Source organism: Coregonus lavaretus (genome assembly GCF_964263955.1).
Source record: "Coregonus lavaretus genome assembly, contig: HAP1_SCAFFOLD_6787, whole genome shotgun sequence".
NCBI lineage: Eukaryota > Metazoa > Chordata > Actinopteri > Salmoniformes > Salmonidae > Coregonus > Coregonus lavaretus.
Genome location: NW_028159405.1, coordinates 2,748 through 27,013, shown reverse-complemented (window position 1 = coordinate 27,013; position 24,266 = coordinate 2,748). Strand labels below are relative to the sequence as shown.

The following is a 24,266-nucleotide window of genomic DNA, read 5'->3' as shown; positions in this document are numbered from 1 at the left end:
ACAGATCTCCAATCAGACTCTTTGGTGTTACTTTAATCGGCCAATCAGCCTCCTTGGTGTTACTTTAATCGGCCAATCAGCCTCCTTGGTGTTACTTTAATCAGCCAATCAGCCTCCTTGGTGGTACAGTAACCAGACTTGTATTGTACAGTATACAGTACAGTTATCATGAGGCTAGATCTTGGATTTGCCATTGTTAAAACTACAATGATGAGTTTTGCGTGAAGCCTGGAGATGGCTCTAAAACACACACTGATTGGCTATTCTAAACAAGAAACAACTTCATCCCCCCAGCCAACACTAGACTTCTGACTGGCTGCCCAATTGTATTTATTTAACTAGGCAAGTCAGTTAAGAACAAATTCTTATTTACAATGACGGCCTACACCGGCCAAACCCAGACAATTGTGCGCCGCCCTATGGAACTCCCAATCATGGCCGGTTGTGATACAGCCTGGAATCGAACCAGGGAATCTGTAGTGACGCCTCAAGCACTGAGATACAGAGCCTTAGACTGCTGCGCCACTCGGGAGCCCAATACTGAACACTTGATGGCAGCTAACACATTCAAGTCAATTCTCAAAAAAATGCAACACACACAACATTTATTTAAATGAATGTTTTGCTTTATTTTTATTTTTTCTCTCTCAGACAAGATAGCTAAAGATGACCAGATAACATACCAGAAACTAGCATGGTGTCTTTGTCTCAGACAAGAGCTAAAGATGACCAGATAACATACCAGAAACTAGCATGGTGTCTTTGTCTCAGACAAGAGCTAAAGATGACCAGATAACATATCAGAAACTAGCATGGTGTCTTTGTCTCAGACAAGATAGCTAAAGATGACCAGATAACATACCAGAAACTAGCATGGTGTCTTTGTCTCAGACAAGAGCTAAAGATGACCAGATAACATACCAGAAACTAGCATGGTGTCTTTGTATCAGACAAGATAGCTAAAGATGACCAGATAACATATCAGAAACTAGCATGGTGTCTTTGTCTGAGACAAGATAGCTAAAGATGACCAGATAACATACCAGAAACTAGCATGGTGTCTTTGTCTCAGACAAGATAGCTAAAGATGACCAGATAACATATCAGAAACTAGCATGGTGTCTTTGTCTGAGACAAGATAGCTAAAGATGACCAGATAACATACCAAAAACTAGCATGGTGTCTTTGTCTCAGACAAGATAGCTAAAGATGACCAGATAAGCTACCAAAAACTAGCATGGTGTCTTTGTCTCAGACAAGATAGCTAAAGATGACCAGATAAGCTACCAGAAACTAGCATGGTGTCTTTGTCTCAGACAAGATAGCTAAAGATGACCAGATAACATACCAGAAACTAGCATGGTGTCTTTGTCTCAGACAAGATAGCTAAAGATGACCAGATAACATACCAGAAACTAGCATGGTGTCTTTGTCTCAGACAAGATAGCTGAAGATGACCAGAATGGTTATGATGAAGAAGGGTTATGATGAAACATGACTGAGCTTTATCTGTGGCTCGTTCAGGAGCATCGTGTGTGGCACAGTGCTCTGACCTGTTACACACCTTGTTGCTGAAGGTCTGAGTGACACATGACTGCACCAATGGTAGGACCCTATGAACAACTCAACGCCAGCAGAGCCAATGGGAAGAGTCCTAGGCCCACCGGTCCAACCCTCAAACCATCTAAGGTACAGTACATCATACAACAAAGCAAGAAAGCCAAATGGACAGTTAAAATTGGAATAAAACAGTTCTATCTACGTACTCCAACAGTCTCTACTTCTTTGTTCCTCTTTGGTATAAAATCTGTTGTCTGTTGGCTGCACTTGATCCACAGCTATAAAAAGACTAAAGAAATTGTCACCAATTTCTCTAAAACTATTGCTTCATTTTGAACACATTTACCTTTTTACACAAATACTCTTATCTATATACTTTTTCACTGAAAGTTGACTTTTTGTTTGTTTTTGTTTTGTTTCTTGTTTTGCGATGAGACAAGCAAAGCAGGCAAAAAAAAAACTGTAGAACTTCGTAAAAAAGATTGCAAGTAAAAACACACTAATGCCATGTTAAGTAACCACATTTTTTTTTTTTTTCATTTTTCATCGATAAACTGCATTTCCCACAATACAGCAGTTACATATTTTTCTTGCCCTTCCCACATACCATCACCATGGAGATTCTCTTCTCCCCAAACACAAATGACCACAGACCACATCATTTTAAATCTTCTTCATACAAAGACAGTTCTCTTTATAACCTGTACATTGATATCCATAGATTTAATCTGTGTATATTCAACCACCTGAACCATTGAAGAGCCTCTTTATATGCACTTAGTCATTTTTTACAAATCTTTTAAACAATTTTCGACAAAAGGATCGACGAGTTTCCAACGTCTGAGAAATTAAGGCAACAAAGATTTCACTTATTTTTTAGTTCTCTAGAAAACTACATTTTAAATCATGAAAATAATAAAAAATAAAGTAGCTTAATATGAAAGGAAGACAACCCGTTTCATTTTTTTGTTTTTTTTCTCTAGAACTTTGCCTCCTCTTCTAATAAAAAACTATCATGATCTCAAAACCTACCTGCGCATTCAAATGTATTTTTTGTCAGTTTGTTATTTTCTTTTTCGAAGAACGACTCCAGTTTCATGCTGGCCGCTCAATAAACTCAATGTCCCATACGGCACCTCTCCATCTTCGGAGACTTATCTCGATCTCAATCACAATCTCAACCTCTCTTTCTCTGTCTCCTTCTCTCTCTCTCTCTCTCAGGACAGATACAAAATAAAGTCTTTTTTTGGTGCCTGTGCAAAGTTAAAGCGATCGCCTCTCTTTGTCCTCCTTTGTTCATCCATTCCTTTTCCATTCCTCCAGTGCTTCAGTGCAGCCCCTGTCTCAAGGCGGTTACTGGAACAATCCCTCCTAATCCTCCTGTTACCTGAGAAAGAGAAAGAAAATTATTGTATTTTTTTATTTATTGAACCTTTAATTTAACAGGGAGTCACCCTGAGACCAAGGTCTCTTTTACAGATGAGCCCTGTATACACATCAATACACATCACTATACACTATACACATCACTATACACTATACACATCAATACACATCAATATACACTATACACATCAATACACATCACTATACACTATACACATCAATACACATCAATATACACATCAATATACACTATACACATCAATATACACTATACACATCAATACACATCAATATACACTATACACATCAATACACATCAATATACACTATACACATCAATATACACCATACACATCAATACACATCAATATACACTATACACATCAATATACACTATACACATCACTATACACTATATACATCAATACACATCAATTTACACTATACACATCAATTTACACTATACACATCAATATACACTATACACATCAATACACATCAATACACACTATACACATCAATATACACTATACACATCAATACACATCAATACACATCAATATACACTATACACATCAATATACACTATACACATCAATATACACTATACGCATCAATACATATCAATATACACTATACACATCAATACACATACATATACACTATACACATCACTATACATCTATATACACTATATACATTAATGTACACTATACACATAAATACACATCAATATACATACATATACACTATACACATAAATATACATCAATATACACTATACACATCAATATACATCAATATACACTATACACATCAATACACATCAATATACACTATACACATCAATATAAATCAATATACACATCAATATACACTATACACATCAATATACACTATACACATCAATATACATCAATATACACTATACACATCAATATACATCAATGTACACTATACACATCAATACACATCAATATACACTATACGCATCAATACATATCAATATACACTATACACATCAATACACATACATATACACTATACACATCACTATACATCTATATACACTATATACATTAATGTACACTAAACACATAAATACACATCAATATACATACATATACACTATACACATAAATATACATCAATATACACTATACACATCAATATACATCAATATACACTATACACATCAATACACATCAATATACACTATACACATCAATATAAATCAATATACACATCAATATACACTATACACATCAATATACACTATACACATCAATATACATCAATATACACTATACACATCAATATACATCAATGTACACTATACACATCAATTTACATCAATATACACTATACACATCAATATACATCAATGTACACTATACACATCAATATACATCAATATACACTATACACATCAATATACACTATACACATCAATATACATCAATATACACTATACATAACAATATACATCAATATACATCAATATACACTATACACATCAATATACACTATACACATCAATATACACTATATACATCAATATACACTACACACATTAATATACACTATACACATCAATATACACTATACACATCAATATACACTATACACATCAATACACATCAATATACACTATACACATCGAAACACATCAATATACACTATACACATCAATACACATCAATATACACAAGAAAGCAAGGCAAGACAAGTGGGGAGAGGGAAAGACAATGAGAGACTCCAGTCATCCACAAAGTATTATAAATGGAGTAGAAATAGACATCATAGTATTAGAAATGGAGTAGAAATAGACATTATAGTGTTAGAAATGGAGTTGCTCAGCTGGTAGAGCACGGCGCTTGTAACGCCAAGGTAGTGGGTTCGATCCCCGGGACCACCCATACACAAAAAAATGTATGCACGCATGACTGTAAGTCGCTTTGGATAAAAGCGTCTGCTAAATGGCATATTATTATTATTATTATATTATTATTATAAATGGAGTAGAAATAGGAACTATAGTATTTCATTTACAGTGCAATTCGTTTGAGTCAGCAAACAACCTGATCAGTGATCACAGTCGGTGGCTTGGCTGCAGCATGTGCTAACTTTGATGATATTAAATGGCAATTCTACACTATTCTTTTATATTGAGGTTCTCACTTCTGAGTCTGGTGGCAGGTGTGTGTTTTTACTTAGTCTGTTGGTAGGAGTAGGCAGGTGAGTCGTTGTCCAGGGGTGGCTGTCCGTTAGGGTCTTGTGAGGAGGGGGGTATATTCTGGGGCGAGCCCTCTGTTACCACTGCCTGATAAGAGAAGGAAGAACCAGGAAGAGACAGAGGAAATGAGGTCACAGTTATCATAAGTCAGGAAGAGACACAGGAAATGAGGTCATAGTTATCACAAGTCCACCTTTACAGTTGATTCTTGAGATCCACGTTCATAAAACTCAGACTTTTTGTGAATCATCCATTGATCCCAAATGGGATATACAGTACGTTTCCCAAAATACACAAACATTTGAATTATGCACTGATATCTCACAGCCAGATCACCCCGTGATACAAGTCAATATTCCACGTCCATCCATGTCTGAGGACGTCGGGAGATGACTTGGAAACCGGACATTAGGGGCAACAGTGAGCGCTGTGACCTTCAAGTAGGTTTTGGTTTTAGCAGGGCATTGAGGACAGGGATGGCAGATGGGCGTAAACATCTGCCTCTGGTGCCAAAAGGTTGCACGTTTGAACTCAGCGATAGAAACTTGTTTTTGAGATGTTTGTTTTAAGCCTATCCCAAACCTTAACCCTAACATTAAACATGTGGAGGTAATGCCTGATCTTAACTGTAAACACTGCTAAATTTGACATTTGGAACTTAGTTAAGTGTGGATGTTGTGGGTTTACAGTAAGTACTGCATGGTGCAGGGTTGTGGGTTTACAGTAAGTACTGCAAGGTGCAGGGTTGTGGGTTTACAGTAAGTACTGCATGGTGCAGGGTTGTGGGTTTACAGTAAGTACTGCATGGTGCAGGGTTGTGGGTTTACAGTAAGAACTGCATGGTGCAGGGTTGTGGGTTTACAGTAAGTACTGCATGGTGCAGGGTTGTGGGTTTACAGTAAGTACTGCATGGTGCAGGGTTGTGGGTTTACAGTAAGTACTGCATGGTGCAGGGTTGTGGGTTTACAGTAAGTACTGCATGGTGCAGGGTTGTGGGTTTACAGTAAGTACTGCAAGGTGCAGGGTTGTGGGTTTACAGTAAGTACTGCATGGTGCAGGGTTGTGGGTTTACAGTAAGTACTGCAAGGTGCAGGGTTGTGGGTTTACAGTAAGTACTGCATGGTGCAGGGTTGTGGGTTTACAGTAAGTACTGCAAGGTGCAGGGTTGTGGGTTTACAGTAAGTACTGCATGGTGCAGGGTTGTGGGTTTACAGTAAGTACTGCATGGTGCAGGGTTGTGGGTTTACAGTAAGTACTGCATGGTGCAGGGTTGTGGGTTTACAGTAAGTACTGCAAGGTGCAGGGTTGTGGGTTTACAGTAAGTACTGCATGGTGCAGGGTTGTGGGTTTACAGTAAGTACTGCATGGTGCAGGGTTGTGGGTTTACAGTAAGTACTGCATGGTGCAGGGTTGTGGGTTTACAGTAAGTACTGCATGGTGCAGGGTTGTGGGTTTACAGTAAGTACTGCATGGTGCAGGGTTGTGGGTTTACAGTAAGTACTCCCTGGTGCATGGTTGTGGGTTTACAGTAAGTACTGCATGGTGCAGGGTTGTGGGTTTACAGTAAGTACTGCATGGTGCAGGGTTGTGGGTTTACAGTAAGTACTGCATGGTGCAGGGTTGTGGGTTTTACAGTAAGTACTGCATGGTGCAGGGTTGTGGGTTTTACAGTAAGTACTGCATGGTGCAGGGTTGTGGGTTTACAGTAAGTACTGCAAGGTGCAGGGTTGTGGGTTTACAGTAAGTACTGCATGGTGCAGGGTTGTGGGTTTACAGTAAGTACTGCATGGTGCAGGGTTGTGGGTTTACAGTAAGTACTGCATGGTGCAGGGTTGTGGGTTTACAGTAAGTACTGCATGGTGCAGGGTTGTGGGTTTTACAGTAAGTACTGCATGGTGCAGGGTTGTGAATGCAGCTGTCTTATACTTACTTCCATTGGATTAAGGCCTTACTTTGAAATGTATGTTGTGAGTGCAAGCTCTGTATTGTACATGGTTCAGGAGTGGTCTATAACTTACGTCCATTGAGAGGGTGGAGGCAGGCACTGCAGTGTACTGAGGAATGTAAGTCCCTTGGTTCAGTATGGATGTTGTGTGTTATGGTGTTGTGGGTTTGGGTTAGGGTTAGTGCTGCATGGTGCAGGGTTTAACTTACGTCCACTGAGAGGGTGGGGCCAGGCACTGCAGTGTACTGAGGAATGTAGGTCCCTTGGTTCAGTATGGGTGTTGTGTGTTATGGTGTTGTGGGTTAGGGTTAGGGTTAGGGTTAGGGTTAGGGTTAGTGCTGCATGGTGCATGGTTTAACTTACGTCCACTGAGAGGGTGGGGCCAGGCACTGCAGTGTACTGAGGAATGTAGGTCCCTTGGTTCAGTATGGGTGTTGTGTGTTATGGTGTTGTGGGTTAGGGTTAGGGTTAGGGTTAGTGCTGCATGGTGCAGGGTATAACTTACGTCCACTGAGAGGGTGGGGCCAGGCACTGCAGTGTACTGAGGAATGTAGGTCCCTTGGTTCAGTATGGGTGTTGTGTGTTATGGTGTTGTGGGTTTGGGTTAGGGTTAGGGTTAGGGTTAGGGTTAGGGTTAGGGTTTGGGTTAGGGTTAGGGTTAGTGCTGCATGGTGCAGGGTATAACTTACGTCCACTGAGAGGGTGGGGCCAGGCACTGCAGTGTACTGAGGAATGTAGGTCCCTTGCATTGGAGCAGCTGCTGCTGCAGCAGACATGTACTGCTATCAGAGAGCAGGGAGAAACACATTTACATGGATATTTTTAGTCATTTAGCAGATGCTCTTATCCAGAGCAATTTACAGTTACAGTTAGTGCATTCATCTTAAAATAGTTAGTCATAGTAAGTACATTTGTCCTCAATAAAGTAGTTTTCAGCGAGGTCAGAGCTAGTAACGGGGGGAATAAAAGTCAAGTGCGAGTGTTAGTTTATGAAAGGCTTTTATTTTTTGGGGGGGTGGGGGGGGGTTGAGGTGGTGGGTGCTGTGGGATTATTTAAGATACTTTTCGGGAAGATGGGCAGGGACTCTGCTCTCCTAGCTTCAGGGGGAAGCTGGTTCCACCATTGGGGTGCCAGGACAGAGAAGAGCTTGGACTGGGCTGAGTGGGAGCTGCCCTCCTGTAGGGGTGGGAGGGCCAAGAGACCTGAGGTGGCAGAACGGAGTGCTCGGATTGGGGTGTAGGGTTTGAGCATAGCCTGAAGGAAGGGAGGGGCAGTTCCTCGTGCTGCTTCGTAGGCAAGTATCATGACCTTGTAGTGGATGCGAGCTTCAACTGGAAGCCAGTGGAGTGTGCGGAGGAGCGGGGTGACATGGGAGAACTTGGGAAGGTTGAACACCAAGCGGGCTGCAGCATTCTGGATAAGTTGCAGGGATTTGATGGCACAAGCGGGGAGCCCAGCCAACAGCGAGTTGCACTAGTCCAGACAGGAGAGGTCAAGTGACTGGATTAGGACCTGTGCCACTTCCTGTGTGAGGATGTTGTAGAGCATGAACCTGCAGGAGCGAGTCACTGCTTTGATGTTTGCAGAGAACGACAGGGTGTTGTCCTGGGTCACACCAAGGTTCTTTGCACTCTGGGAGGGGGACACTGTGGAGTCAACCGTGATGGAGAGGTCTTTGAGCGGGCAGGCCTTCCCGGGGAGGAAGCAGCTCTGTCTTGTCAAGGTTGAGCTTGAGGTGCTGGGCCGATATCCAAGCTGAGATATCTGCCAGGCACGCAGAGATGCGTGTCGCCACCTGGGTGTCAGAAGGCGGAAAGGAGAATAGTAGTTGAGTGTCATCCACATAGCAATGACAGGAGACACCATGTGAGGATATGACGGAGCCGTGTGACTTGGTGTATAGAGAGAAGAGGGCCTAGAACTGAGCCCTGGAGGACACTAGTAGTGAGAGTACGTGGTGCAGATACAGATCCTCTCCACGTCACCTGGTAGGAGCGGCCTGCCAGGGAGGGTGCAATCCAAGAGTGTGCAGAGCCTGAGACGCCCAGCCCTGAGAGGGTGGAGAGGAGGATCTGATGGTTCACGGTGTTGAAGGCAGCGGAAAGATCTAGGAGGATGAGAACAGAGGAGAGAGAGTCAGCTTTGGCAGTGCGGAGAGCCTTCATGACACAGAGAAGAGTAGTCTCGATTGAGTGACCCGTCTTGAAGCATGACTGGTTAGGGTCAAGAAGATATTTCTGAGAGAGATAGCGAGGGAGTTCGTCAGAGTCAGCACGCTCAACTGTTTTGGAAAGAAAAGAAAGAAGGAATACTGGTCTGTAGTTTTTGACGTCAGAAGAGTCTAGTGTTGGTTTCTTGCGGAGGGGAGCGACTCTGGCCATTTTGAAGTCAGATGGGACACAGCCAGTGGAAAGGGGACAGTGCGAGTCATAGGATGCGGAAAGGGAGGAGAGTAGGGTCGAAGAGGCAGAATCAGGAGACAGGAGGGAGAAGGATTTAGCAGAAGGGAGAGATGATATGATAGAAGAGGAGAGAGTAGTGGGAGAAGGAGAGTGAAGACTGCGATGGCACATGACCATCTGGGTAGGGGCTGAGTGGTTAGGGTTGGAGAAAAGGGAGACAGAAAAGGAAACAAAGTAGTGATCAGAGACATGGAGGGGGGTTGCAGTGAGATTAGTAGGCAAATAGCCTCTAGTAAAGATGAGGCCAAGCGTATTGCTTGCCTTGTGACTAGGAAAGAGTGAGGTCAAAAGAAGCAAGGAGTTAAAAGAAAGAGTTGAAAATAAATGAATCGAGGGCAGACGTCAGGAGGTTGAAGTCGCCAAGTACGACGAGCAGTGAGCCATCGTCAGGAAATGAGCTTATCAAGAACTCTATGGACACCTGGTGGGCGATAGAGGACACAGTAGGATTACAGTCAGGGGGACTTACGGTTCCTGTGTTGCCCAGGGACATGTGGTTCATCTGCTGTGTTAGAGGAGCCATCATACTGGAGGGCTGCATGGACATGCAGTGGTCCATAGCTGAGGTTATCACAGCACCCTGGTGAAGGGAGGGGGAGGAAGAGAGAAAGAGAGAGCGAGAGAGAGAGAGCGAGAGAGAGAGAGAGAGAGAGAGAGAGAGAGAGAGAGAGAGAGAGAGAGAGAGAGAGAGAGAGAGAGAGAGAGAGTAGACCATAAGAAACAACATTCTCTGGTCTGATGAAACCAAGATTGAACTCTTTGGCCTGAATGTCAAGCGTCACGTCTGGAGGAAATCTGGCACCATCCCTACGGTGAAGCATGGTGGTGGCAGCATCATGCTGTGGGGATGTTTTTCAGCGGCAGGGACTGGGAGACTAGTCAGGATCGAGGGAAAGATGAACGGAGCAAAGTACAGAGAGATCCTTGATGAAAACCTGGTCCAGAACGCTCAGGACCTAAGACTGGGGCGAATGTTCACAGCTGTAGAACAATACTATCAGTATGATATAGATGGAATCTAACAGCTGTAGAACAATAATGTAAAGTACAGTTTAGACTGATTGATTACTATGAGCCTGTAATTAGTGTTCTGGAGCTGTAAAGTACAGTTTAGACTGATTGATTACTATGAGCCTGTAACTAGAGTTCTGGAGCTGTAAAGTACAGTTTAGACTGATTGATTACTATGAGCCTGTAACTAGAGTTCTGGAGCTGTAAAGTACAGTTTAGACTGATTGATTACTATGAGCCTGTAACTAGAGTTCTGGAGCTGTAAAGTACAGTTTAGGTAAAGTTTAGACTGATTGATTACTATGAGCCTGTAATTAGAGTTCTGGAGCTGTAAAGTACAGTTTAGACTGATTGATTACTATGAGCCTGTAATTAGAGTTCTGGAGCTGTAAAGTACAGTTTAGACTGATTGATTACTATGAGCCTGTAATTATAGTTCTGGAGCTGTAAAGTACAGTTTAGATTGATTGATTACTATGAGCCTGTAATTAGAGTTCTGGAGTTGTAAAGTACAGTTTAGATTGATTGATTACTATGAGCCTGTAATTATAGTTCTGGAGCTGTAAAGTACAGTTTAGATTGATTGATTACTATGAGCCTGTAATTAGAGTTCTGGAGCTGTAAAGTAATTTCTTGCAGCAGCTCTGGACCTGAAGCAAGGATATGCATATTTTTGATACCATTTGAAAGGAAACACTTTTAAGTTTGTGGAAATGTGAAATGAATGTCGGAGAACATAACACATCCGATCTGTTAAAAGATAATACAAACAAAAAAACATACGTTTTCTATTTATTATTTTGTTCCATCATCTTTGAAATGCAAGAGAAAGGACACAATATAATATTTTAGTTTAGGCGCAATTTACTTGCGAACATTAGAAAAAGTTTAGGTTTAAACTTTTTCTCTGTCTCAAAATGCGCATCAGCATATTACAAATTGACGTAGGTGGACGTGATCGAACACTTTTCCATGAAAACGCCCTTAACTGAAGTCAAATAGCACAATTTTATTTTCAAACTTACTAAAAACACACAATAAAATGTAACTGGATGAATAGCTCACAGTGTAATGACCCTAGTTCCTGGTAATTTTCACTGTGTGTGTCAAGTTCAAATCCCAGGCGAGATTACGTTTTTTCCTTGGAAATGTAGAATGACATGAATTGTGATATTGTGTTGCCAAGGGAAGTGCAGCCAAAACCTTGTAAACAGGTTGGAACCGGTTCAGGGAATACAACCAAAAACCTTAAAATAAAAACATTTTTCAAGGAACAGAACCAGAACTGAGAATAAAAGTGATCTATACTGTTCTGGAACAGAACCTTTATTTTAAAAGCATGGGAACCAGTTAACATCGTTCTTTTACGTTCCGGGCATTTCTTTCTGGTCCAACATTAGTAAGCCAACTCTCTGAAGTTCAAAGACATTCAATGTTCCTTCATAGAAGACACTCCTCCGTAGGTATAATTCTGTGGGCCTAATTCAGATAATGGAAGTCATAACAACAAGATGTCCAGCGCTTCATGCCCAGCTGTCTCCTCACCCGCAAAATTTCAGTCGCATCTCGCACCCTACACTACATTTGTCAGTCCAATGCATGTACATAGCTTGCCCGCTCCATAGCAAGCTGCTCTATCCATTGGTGAAGTATTTAATTTCAAGATAAATGTTTTTTGTCAAATGATTTCAGAGGTTTAAAAAGGAACAGAAAGGAATGATAGAAACCGTTACTTTAAACTGTTACTGTCCCCTAAAGATTCACAGTCAAGCAGCATTAGCAGCATTAGCAGCATTAGCAGCATTAGCAGCATAACAGTGAAGCAGCATTAGCAGCATAACAGTGAAGCAGCATTAGCAGCATAACAGTGAAGCAGCATTAGCAGCATTAGCAGCATTAGCAGCATTAGCAGCATTAGCAGCATAACAGTGTAGCAGCATTAGCAGCATAACAGTGAAGCAGCATTAGCAGCATAACAGTGAAGCAGCATTAGCAGCATAACAGTGAAGCAGCATTAGCAGCATTAGCAGCATTAGCAGCATTAGCATCGTAACAGTCAAGCAGCATTAGCAGCATTAGCAGCATTAGCATCATAACAGTCAAGCAGCATTAGCAGCATTAGCCACCTGGAAGCGATGGTAATAAGGGTACATGACAGCTAAGGCTCTTCAACTGTTATTTGACGATGAACGTAAATGTTGTATAGAGATTCTTAATATTTTTCCTGTAAAAGCACATGGAGGGTGTGAAACAGATTAGCAAAAATGTGCGATTTTGTCATATATTCGAAAACATGCCTTTTGAATTTTGTCTAACGTTAATAGCTAATAGGCTATTAAAGTAGAACAAAAAACCTTGAATTTGGAGGTTTAAAATATCCCTCTAGTGGCCAAGTCAACCTATTTGAAGAAATGCCATTGGTTGGTGGATATAAAGGCTAAGACATGAAAGGCCGATGTGAAATTTCTTACAGGAAATAGTCACTGCCACCTGACCAGGTTAGCATAGGGCTAAATGTGCCAGGTTATGTGACAGGAACAGCTAACATGTAGCGTTTCACTACGTGCAACCACGTCAACGATTTTAATTGCCATTTTGAAATTGAGAAAAAGTTTAAACTTGTTCTAATGTTCGCAGGTATGGACCCAGGGTACCTGACAGAAAAGCTTGGGTATTAATAACATGCCATTTAGCAGACGCTTTTATCCAAAGCGACTTACAGTCATGTGTGCATACATTTCTACGTATGGGTGGTCCCGGGGATCGAACCCACTACCCTGGCGTTACAAGCGCCATGCTCTACCAGCTGAGCTACAGAGGAACACAATGCTATTGTGGAGCATTGTTTGGTTTTCCAGGATGTCTTCAAGCCTATTGAAACTCTCCAACGAAAAGCATTCGAAACAAATTACTTTACTTATGGTGAGATTTTCCCAATACAGCACACTCCTCTTGTAAGAATAACAACCATTACATTTTAGTCATTTAGCAGACGCTCTTATCCAGAGCGACTTACAGTTAGTGAATACATTTTTATTATTTTTTTATACTGGCCCCCCGTGGGAATCGAACCCACAACCCTGGCGTTGCAAACACCATGCTCTATCAACTGAGCTACATCCCTGCCGGCCATTCCCTCCCCTACCCTGGACAACGCTGGGCCAATTGTGCGCCGCCCATGAGTCTCCTGGTCGCGGCCGGCTGCGACAGAGCCTGGATTCGAACCAGGATCTCTAGTGGCACAGTTAGCACTGCGATGCAGTGCCTTAGACCACTGCGCCACTCAGGAGATGGTAGTAAGGGTACCCTCGATAATTGATTCTTAAACAATTGATTTCTTAATTGATTCTTAAAGAATGTATTCTTAATTGATTCTTAAATAATGTATTCTTAATTTATTCTTAAACAATGTATTCTTAATTTATTCTTAAACAATGTATTCTTAATTGATGTTTAAACAATGTATTCTTAATTGATTCTTAAACAATGTATTCTTAATTTATTCTTAAACAATGTATTCTTAATTGATTCTTAAACAATGTATTCTTAATTGATTTTTAAACAATGTATTCTTAATTGATTCTTAAACAATGTATTCTTAATTGATTCTTAAACAATGTATTCTTAATTGATTTTTAAACAATGTATTCTTAATTGATTCTTAAACAATGTATTCTTAATTGATTTTTAAACAATGTGTTCTTAATTGATTCTTAAACAATGTATTCTTAATTGATTTTTAAACAATGTATTCTTAATTGATTCTTAAACAATTTATTCTTAATTGATTCTTAAACAATTTATTCTTAATTGATTATTAAAAGGGAAGCACATAGTGTAGGGATTTTTCAGTCCCGTAGTTTCTAGAAATGATGTGTGTTTTATCTTAACCCCCAAAACAACCTCCTGATAATGTCCACTGAAACTGACACGTTTCACTCGCACGCGCAGACACACACACACACACACACACACACACACACACACACACACACACACACACACACACACACACACACACACACACACATACCACACATACACAGGGATTACTTCACTTTCAGAGTCACTTTAGATTGGCAGATCTTAATACCAGGGTTGTTGCCATTAGCCACATTTCCAATATTAAAGTATGGGAACAGTCTCTCAGTAAATCGGACTTTAAGGGTGTAGATGAGTGTCATGTATTGGGGGTCGTAGAAGGACACCTGGCCCCGGTCGTAGTCCAGCTCCACTCTGATCCTCTGGGGTCTCCTCTGCAGAGTGATGTCACCTCTTCCTCCTATGAACCGCCCACTCCGCTGCGATATACACCACATTCCATTCTTTGGTGTTGCATCCCGCTCCCCCTTCCTGTCAATGGACTCTTTAGCCACGCCCAAAACCCAGTCAGGATGGTCCCCCACCTCCAACTCCCAGCTGTGCATTCCTGAGCTGAACCCCTCAGAGCCCAGAACATTTGTGTACCTCATAAATCGCTCTGGGTTGTCAAGGAACTGCTGGGCTGCGCCTGGTCTTCTCACGCTGGTCAGATCATCAGTTAGCAAGAGACTGGGATGTGCAGTGTTGGGGTCCAGAATCACAGGAGTGTATTTGAGGATCCCCTGCATCTTCTCCCAGACTCTGAACTGCAGGTTGCCCAGGTGTTTGGCCACGTCTATCAGAGCTCCTGAGGCCAGCTGTGGATCCAGCAGTGTGTACTGGGATCTATCCTTTGTGGTCTTGAAGTTCTGCAGGAATGAGATGTCTTCAGCTTTCAGCTCCTTCTCTATGGCTCTGATTGTGTCTGAAAGTGATGATATCTTTCTGCTCATCTCTTCAATCTTCTTCTTCATCATCTGACCCTTCTGCTCCTCTTCCTCCCTCAGTGCAGCTATCCTGGCCTCCTCTTCCTCTTGTAGAAACTGGTGAAGCTTCTCAAACTCTTTGTTAATCTGCCTCTCTGTGTGCTGGGCCTGGCTCTTAATGTGCTCTGCTGTTTTATCACAGGATAGTTTAACTTCATTAAAGACCTCCAGGTACTTCTGTAAGGGCTTCAGGGCAGTTTGAAGTTCCTTCTTAAGATCCTGTACAGCCTCATCTACAGGGACACAGTCGTGAGATTTATGTACCTTTGAATCTCGACACACCAAACAGACGGGCTGTTTATCCTTAAGACAGAAGAGTTTGAATTTCTCACAGTGCAGACTGCAGAGCACCTCAGACCCAGCCGAAGCTCTCTGGCTTCGCTCCTGTACCTCAGACCCAGCTGAAGCTATCTGGCTTCGCTCCTGTAGGAAGGCCTCACATGCGTCATTTAATGCCAGGTTACGAGGAGGTGCAGTCATAGCTATAGGAAATCTTCTCCTACACACTGGACATTTCCAAGGTTTCTTTTCTGCCCAGTATTCCTGCTGACAGACTTTACAGAAGCTGTGGCCACACGACAGGATGATAGGATCCTTGAAGATGTCACAGCAGATAGGACAGGAGAATCTGTCCGCTGGGAGAGATGATCTGGATGCCATTTTCTCACACAGTGCCTCTCCCTGTTCTGTAACAGCTTCTGGAATTTACTCTCCACAGTTTCCACTTTTCAAGGGAAAGTAATCCACTCAAATACAGTCCCAAATCCACCCAAAAGTGAAGCTGCACTTGGAGATTACAGTTCTGATGATGGTGTGTCCTTCTAATATCTCTCTCTCTCTCTTACGATGTGAATCCAAACGTTGCTTTGCGTTGTGGATCCACCAGAGCTGAACACCGTAGAGCTCAATGTCACAGCAGTGAGCTGTACTCAGCTTGCACAGGTGGGGTTTACCGATAACCAAGAGTGGTTAGACAGGTAACTTGTGTTTACAGTTGACGCCAACAACCTTGATCAGCCAATCAGCGATGTCTTTGAGGTCATTTTACATTTTGGTTATCAAGAAACCTTTGATCATGCAGAAAAAAAAATTGGTTGAACTTATTGTAGTTGTGTAGCAATAGGAGAATGATTGGAATGTAATTGCTGGTTTTACATCTAATGACTTTAAGGTTTTTGAATGGTATCGGTCAGTACCCCTCAGAACGTACAGGGAAGGATCACGCCTCTGTTGGTACTAATGACAAAAACAAACAGTATCTCCCTGTTGACACCACAGTAAGGTGGGTGGGTGGCTTGGTTCTCCTATCCTTGTGGGACCTAAAATCCCCAAAGTCCCCACAAGTAAAACAAGGAAAATTCTCCCTTGTGGGGACATTTCCCAAGTCCCCATGAGGACAAAGGCTATTTTAAGCTTAGGGGTTCGGTTTAGGGTTAGGGTTAGAATTAGGGTTAGGGTTAGAATTAGGGTTAGGGTTAGTGGTTAGCTTTAGGGTTTGGTTTAGGGTTACAGGTTAGGGTAAGGGTTAGGGTAAGGGGTTAGTGGTTAGGTTTAGGGTTCGGTTTAGGGTTAGGGTTACAGGTTAGGGTAAGGGGTTAGTGGTTAGGTTTAGGGTTCAGTTTAGGGTTAGGGTTAGGGTTAGGGTTAGGGTTAGTGGTTAGCTTTAGGGTTTGGTTTAGGGTTACAGGTTAGGGTAAGGGTTAGGGTAAGGGTTAGGGTAAGGGGTTAGTGGTTAGGTTTAGGGTTCGGTTTAGGGTTAGGGTTAGGGTTACAGGTTAGGGTAAGGGGTTAGTGGTTAGGTTTAGGGTTCAGTTTAGGGTTAGGGTTAGGGTTAGTGGTTAGGTTTAGGGTTCGGTTTAGGGTTAGGGTTACAGGTTAGGGTAAGGGTTATGTAAGGGTTAGGGGGTTAGGTTTAGGGTTCAGTTTAGGGTTAGGGTTAGTGGTTAGGGTAAGGGTTAGGGGGTTAGGTTTAGGGTTAGGGGTTCGGGAAAAGAGGATTTTAAATGGAAATTAATTTTAGGTCCCAGTGAGGATAGAAGAACAAAACGTCTGTGTGTGTGTGTGTGTGTGTGTGTGTGTGTGTGTGTGTGTGTGTGTGTGTGTGTGTGTGTGTGTGTGTGTGTGTGTGTGTGTGTGTGTGTGTGTGTGTGTGTGTGTGTGTGTGTGTGTGTGTCTGCAACCGGAGGGAGCTGGAAGTGGCACAGTACTGTTTGTTCCTGTCAGGTACCGGTAGTTAACAACAATGAGATCTCAGGATAGGATGTCTGGCATCAAATCTATTTACCACACACACACACACAATCACACACACACACACACACACACACACACACAATCAAGCAAAGCAGGAAGCAGGAGGAGTTGATTCAGAACGCAGCAGCACGTATGTTAACCAAGACCAGAGATAGATCACATAACATCAAGACTGTGGAATGTAGTGTTTGGTTTTCGCCAGGCATAATGGGACCCATCTCGTCCAAAAAGTTGACTCAAGTTTGCCAAAAAGCACCTGGATGATCATCAAGTCTCTTGGAAGAACGTTCTATGGACAGATGATTCAAAAGTATAACTTTTTGGACGACATGGTTCCAGTAATGCCTGGCGGAAACCAAAGTCTGCATTCCACAGTAAGAACATCATACCAAAGGTCAACCATGGTGGTGGTGGTGTGATGGTGTGATGGTTTGGGGATGCTTTGCTGCCTCAGGACCTGGACGACTTGCCTTAATAGAAGGAACCATGAATTCTGCTCTGTATCAGAGAATTCTACAGGAGAACGTCAGACCATCCGTCTGTGAGCTGAAGCTGAAGCGCAGCTGGGTCATGCAGCAAGACAATGATCCAAAACACACAATCAAGTCTACATGAGGAAAATTGCTAAAAAGCTACAAATTGGAAGTTTTGGAATGGCCTAGTCAAAGTCCAGACTTAATCCCAATTGAGATGTTGTGGCAGGACTTGAAACGAGCAGTTCATGCTTGAAAACCCACACGTCACTGAGTTAAAGCAGTTCTGCATGGAAGAGTGGGCCAAAATTCCTCCACAGCGACGTGAGAGACTGATCAACAACTACAGGAAGCATTTGGTTGGAGTCATTGCAGCTAAAGGTGGCACAACCAGTTATTGAGTGTAAGGGGGCAATTACTTTTTCACACAGGGGAATTGGGTGTTGCATAACTTTGTTTATGAAATAAATGAAATAAATATGTAATTGTTGTGTTATTTGTTCACTTATGTTCACTTTATCTAACATTAGGTTTTGGTTGAAGATCTGATAACTTTCAGTATCACAAATATGCAAAAGTAGAGAAAATTAGAAAGGGGGCAAATAATTTTTCATAGCACTGTAGGTCTTATTTACTTTATTTATTTTAGCCCATTTTATAGACCTATATCTAATTTATTTGAATGCATTAGTATCTCATCACTGTTATTTTAATATTGTTTTACTGTTTTTATATTATGATTTTAATTTGTCTACTTTTGCTATTTCTCTCTTTGTATTTATTTGTTAAGCCGTAAGAAATGTGCTCTATAAATAAAGTTTGATTTGAAGAGGAAGACATTTAAAGCGCCAAAAAAAAAAAGACTGATCTCTGACGATGACTCCTGAACAAATGTCAGTGCATCAAATGGCACCCTACATAGAGCCCTGGTCAAAAGTAGTGCACTATATAGGGAATAGGGTGCCATTTTGGATGCGGTCAATGTCTCAGATCCTTTAAACTCCTTTTGTCTTTGACTCCACAAATGGATGGTAGTCATAGTAACAGAGGAAGAATCACTAGAATCCTCTATTCTTTTGGTTGCATTCCTGTTCTTAGCAGCTTAGCTAATGCACTTCAGCATAGTTGGGCTAGTACGGTCATTTCCTGAAGGGGCTTTGTAAGTAAGACATTCCGTCTGTCATTAAGCTGTAGAAAGTTTCTCAAACTAATGTGGCGCTTCTATGAGGATCTCGAAGTGCAGCCCTGGACACAGAGTGCGTGAATGTGTGCACATGCACATTGTAAAGGCTAATGCCTAGGCTTTAGCTCAGTGGGCTAACACAGTCATGTGGTGTGCAGGGCCCAGTTGGGCACACACACCATAGTATTTTCACATGGAGAAGTGTGTGCTTACTTCTTTCTACAGTACCTCAAATATCCTACATTTCTGAAAAATAGTTGGGGTGCTAAATTAGAGGAGAGACGGTCTGCCATGTTTCCTAACATCTGAGACACAGACAGTATGCTGTCCTGTCTTCCTGAAGGCTGAAATCGATACTGAATGCTGTGAGAACAGACTGGATAGAGACTGTATCATGTCTTCCTACAGGCTGAAATAGATACTGAATGCTGTGAGAGCAGACTGGATAGAGACTGTATCATGTCTTCCTACAGGCTGAAATAGATACTGAATGCTGTGAGAACTGAACAGACTGGATGCAGACAGTTAACTGTGAGAACACACAGATTGTTTCATTAAAGCATCCATCTCTTCTGAAGTCTGAGATACAGACAGTATACTGTCATGTTTTCTTGAAGGCTTGGTGAGACACTATGCTGTGTGAGAAGAGAACAGAGAACAGACTCCTCTCCGTCTTCCTCTCAGCACCCCTTAATGATGTACATTCTTAATTTGATCACCCTGTTGCAGGAGAACTTTCCTGCAATGCAGGACATTTCAAACTTGTTTAAAAATGCTTCTGAAGTTTGTAATTTTCACTTGAAATTTCAGACTTGATTTTCTTTTGTATCAACACCCTACAAAAATGTCCATTAATTATAATCCACATAATAGGTCACATTTCCTGTTGCTGCAGGATAATTTACTGCTGTAGCAAACAGGCTCAAATTAAGATCTTACATCTGTAGCTGATTGATCTGTTGGCAGGTGTTGATGTGTTGCTACGGCGCCTAGAAAGCGCTAGCTACAGCCCAGACAGACAGGGACCAATCAGCTGGTCCGGGTCCTTTGCTCAGACTGTCTGATCAGAAATAAACCAGGGCTGGTTCCCAAAAGGACCACTATTCCCTATATAGTGCACTACTTCAGACCAGAGCCTATGGGGCACTACATAGCGAACAGGGTACCATTTGGGACGCCGACCACAGGACTAGACTTGCTACTACACACCGTTGTCTCTTTTTTCTTCCCTGTTCCTCTTCCCAGGCTGTCAAAGGTCTGATCTAGTGGGCTCTTCCCTGCTCCTCTTCCCAGGCTGACAAAGGTCTGATCTAGTGAGCTGTAGCACTGCTGTGAGAGAGCCAGGCCAGGGAAGTGTAGGGGACAGACTAGACACAGAGCTCAGACCCTCTCTACCGGACCTGTAGGGCCCAGACCAGACCGCTCGGGGTGGGAACACAGAGGCTCGCTCAGCCCCTCTCTCTCTCTCTGAACTCTCACATTATGGCTGCAATTGTCTTTTCGACCAGTAGGGGGAAGTCTTTCATTGTTGATGTGGCTAGATAAAGCAGTACAGTATAGGCCTGAGCTGTAATCCTTTATCTCCCCTGTCCAGCTCCATTCCTGCATGTTGGTGTTCACACTCCACCCAAACCCCTCTCTGCTCCACCTTAGTCCCAAACCCCTCTCTGCTCCACCTTAGTCCCAAACCCCTCTCTGCTCCACCTTAGTCCCAAGCCCCTCCCTGCTCCACCTTAGTCCCAAACCTCTCTCTGCTCCACCTTAGTCCCAAACCCCTCTCTGTTCCACCTTAGTCCCAAACCTCTCTCTGCTCCACCTTAGTCCCAAACCCCTCTCTGCTCCACCTTAGTCCCAAACCCCTCTCTGCTCCACCTTAGTCCCAAACCCCTCTCTGCTCCACCTTAGTCCCAAACCCCTCTCTGCTCCACCTTAGTCCCAAACCCCTCCCTGCTCCACCTTAGTCCCAAACCCCTCTCTGCTCCACCTTAGTCCCAAACCCCTCTCTGCTCCACCTTAGTCCCAAACCCCTCTCTGCTCCACCTTAGTCCCAAGCCCCTCTCTGCTCCACCTTAGTCCCAAGCCCCTCTCTGCTCCACCTTAGTCCCAAACCCCTCTCTGCTCCACCTTAGTCCCAAAGCCCTCTCTGCTCCACCTTAGTCCCAAACCCCTCCCTGCTCCACCTTAGTCCCAAACCCCTCTCTGCTCCACCTTAGTCCCAAACCCCTCTCTGCTCCACCTTAGTCCCAAACCCCTCTCTGCTCCACCTTAGTCCCAAACCCCTCTCTGCTCCACCTTAGTCCCAAACCCCTCTCTGCTCCACCTTAGTCCCAAAGCCCTCTCTGCTCCACCTTAGTCCCAAACCCCTCTCTGCTCCACCTTAGTCCCAAACCCCTCTCTGCTCCACCTTAGTCCCAAACGTCTCTCTGCTCCACCTTAGTCCCAAACCCCTCTCTGCTCCACCTTAGTCCCCAACCCCTCTCTGCTCCACCTTAGTCCCAAGCCCCTCTCTGCTCCACCTTAGTCCCAAACCCCTCTCTGCTCCACCTTAGTCCCAAACCCCTCTCTGCTCCACCTTAGTCCTAAACCCCTCCCTGCTCCACCTTAGTCCCAAACCCCTCTCTGCTCCACCTTAGTCCCAAGCCCCTCTCTGCTCCACCTTAGTCCCAAACCCCTCTCTGCTCCACCTTAGTCCCAAACCCCTCTCTGCTCCACCTTAGTCCCAAACCCCTCTCTGCTCCACCTTAGTCCCAAACCCCTCTCTGCTCCACCTTAGTCCCAAACCTCTCTCTGCTCCACCTTAGTCCCAAACCCCTCTCTGCTCCACCTTAGTCCCAAACCCCTCTCTGCTCCACCTTAGTCCCAAACCCCTCCCTGCTCCACCTTAGTCCCAAGCCCCTCTCTGCTCCACCTTAGTCCCAAACCCCTCTCTGCTCCACCTTAGTCCCAAACGTCTCTCTGCTCCACCTTAGTCCCAAACCCCTCTCTGCTCCACCTTAGTCCCAAACGTCTCTCTGCTCCACCTTAGTCCCAAACCCCTCTCTGCTCCACCTTAGTCCCAAACCCCTCTCTGCTCCACCTTAGTCCCAAGCCCCTCTCTGCTCCACCTTAGTCCCAAACCCCTCCCTGCTCCACCTTAGTCCCAAACCCCTCCCTGCTCCACCTTAGTCCCAAACCCCTCTCTGCTCCACCTTAGTCCCAAACCCCTCTCTGCTCCACCTTAGTCCCAAACCCCTCTCTGCTCCACCTTAGTCCCAAGCCCCTCTCTGCTCCACCTTAGTCCCAAACCCCTCTCTGCTCCACCTTAGTCCCAAACCCCTCTCTGCTCCACCTTAGTCCCAAACCTCTCTCTGCTCCACCTTAGTCCCAAACCCCTCTCTGCTCCACCTTAGTCCCCAACCCCTCACTGTGACTGTGCTACAGACAGACAGATTCCAGGTCACAGCTGATCTGTTCTGTTATAGCAGACTGGATTACTTACTACAGCAGATCTTGTCCTCCACTGAGGTTCTCATTCAGGAGGAATATGCGAGTGTGTGTCCAATGGGCTTTGAAAGCACCTACACAAATAAGTAATTCCACGCATGCCCACAGACACATGCAAGTACATACAGAGATACAAGCAAGCACAGACTCACTCACTCAATCACACACACACACACACACACACACACACTATGACACACACACACACACACACTATGCGATGGCAGGGTTGTACTTACGGTAGGTTGCATAACATACTGTTGATGAGGCATCCAGGATGTACTCTGGACCTGTGGAGAGACATATTTGGTATTGGTACCTCAACTCCTCTGATTACACACCCCCACCCCTCTATCCCTCCGTCCCTCCATCCCCCTGTCCTCTCATTCTCAACCCGTCCCTCCACCCCTCCTGTCCTCTCATTCTCAACCCGTCCCTCCACCCCTCCTGTCCTCTCATTCTCAACCCGTCCCTCCATCCCCCTGTCCTCTCATTCTTCACCCGTCCCTCCACCCCTCCTGTCCTCTCATTCTCAACCCGTCCCTCCACCCCTCCTGTCCTCTCATTCTCAACCCGTCCCTCCACCCCTCCTGTCCTCTCATTCTCAACCCGTCCCTCCACCCCTCCTGTCCTCTCATTCTCAACCCGTCCCTCCACCCCTCCTGTCCTCTCATTCTCAACCCGTCCCTCCACCCCTCCTGTTCTCTCATTCTCAACCCGTCCCTCCACCCCTCCTGTCCTCTCATTCTTCACCCGTCCCTCCATCCCTCCATTCCCCCTATCCCCTGTTTTCTGTCTTCTGTTGTCCCTCCATACCCTAATTACCCATTCTTCCCCCTCTCCGCTCCTCTCCTACCCCCAGCCACCCATCTCCTATAGAATAGAACAGTAAAATGAGACTATATTTCTGTGTACACTACCGGTCTAAAGTTATAGAACACCTACTCATTCAAGGGTTTTTCTTTATTTTTACTATTTTCTACATTGTAGAATAATAGTGAAGACATCAAAACTATGAAATAACACCTATGGAATCATGTAGTAACCAAAAAAGTGTTAAACAAATCAAAATATATTTGAGATTTGAGATTCTTGTAATAGCCACCCTTTGCCTTGATGACAGCTTTGCACACTCATGGCATTCTCTCAACCAGCTTCATGAGGTAGTCACCTGGAATGCATTTCAATTAACAGGTGTGCATTGTTAAAAGTTCATTTGTGGAATTTCTTTCCTTAATGTGTTTGAGCCAATCAGTTGTGTATTGGTACCTCAAGGTAGCGGGGGTATACAGAAGATAGCCCTATTTGGTAAATGACCAAGTCCACATTATGGCAAGAACAGCTCAAATAAACAATGAGAAACAATAGTCCATCATTACTTTAAGACATGAAGGTCAGTCAATACGGAACATTTCAAGAACTTTGA

At 43.6% G+C, this 24,266-nt stretch overlaps 2 protein-coding genes across 3 annotated transcripts; both read right to left on the bottom strand.

The window, feature by feature from the left end:
• Window positions 1-442: 442 nt before the first annotated feature.
• Window positions 443-23,127, bottom strand: LOC311122899 (RNA-binding motif, single-stranded-interacting protein 3-like). 2 transcript variants are annotated; one of them, XM_084197203.1, is made up of 5 exons: window positions 23,080-23,127; window positions 10,060-10,170; window positions 7,817-7,909; window positions 5,160-5,269; window positions 443-2,947 (listed from the first exon to the last, which is right to left on the bottom strand). In XM_084197203.1, exons 1-5 carry the CDS (start codon window positions 23,110-23,112, stop codon window positions 2,944-2,946), a joined length of 351 nt encoding a protein of 116 aa, XP_084053329.1. In that variant the 5' UTR covers window positions 23,113-23,127; the 3' UTR covers window positions 443-2,943. The 2 variants fall into 2 exon arrangements, with proteins under 2 accessions (XP_084053329.1, XP_084053330.1); XM_084197204.1 differs by having other exon boundaries at window positions 7,817-7,906.
• On the bottom strand, window positions 14,651-16,108 carry LOC311122900 (nuclear factor 7, brain-like; the record flags this gene model as incomplete). The annotated part of the gene is made up of 1 exon (XM_084197205.1): window positions 14,651-16,108. One exon carries the CDS (start codon window positions 16,106-16,108, stop codon window positions 14,651-14,653), a length of 1,458 nt encoding a protein of 485 aa, XP_084053331.1.
• Window positions 23,128-24,266: the final 1,139 nt, after the last annotated feature.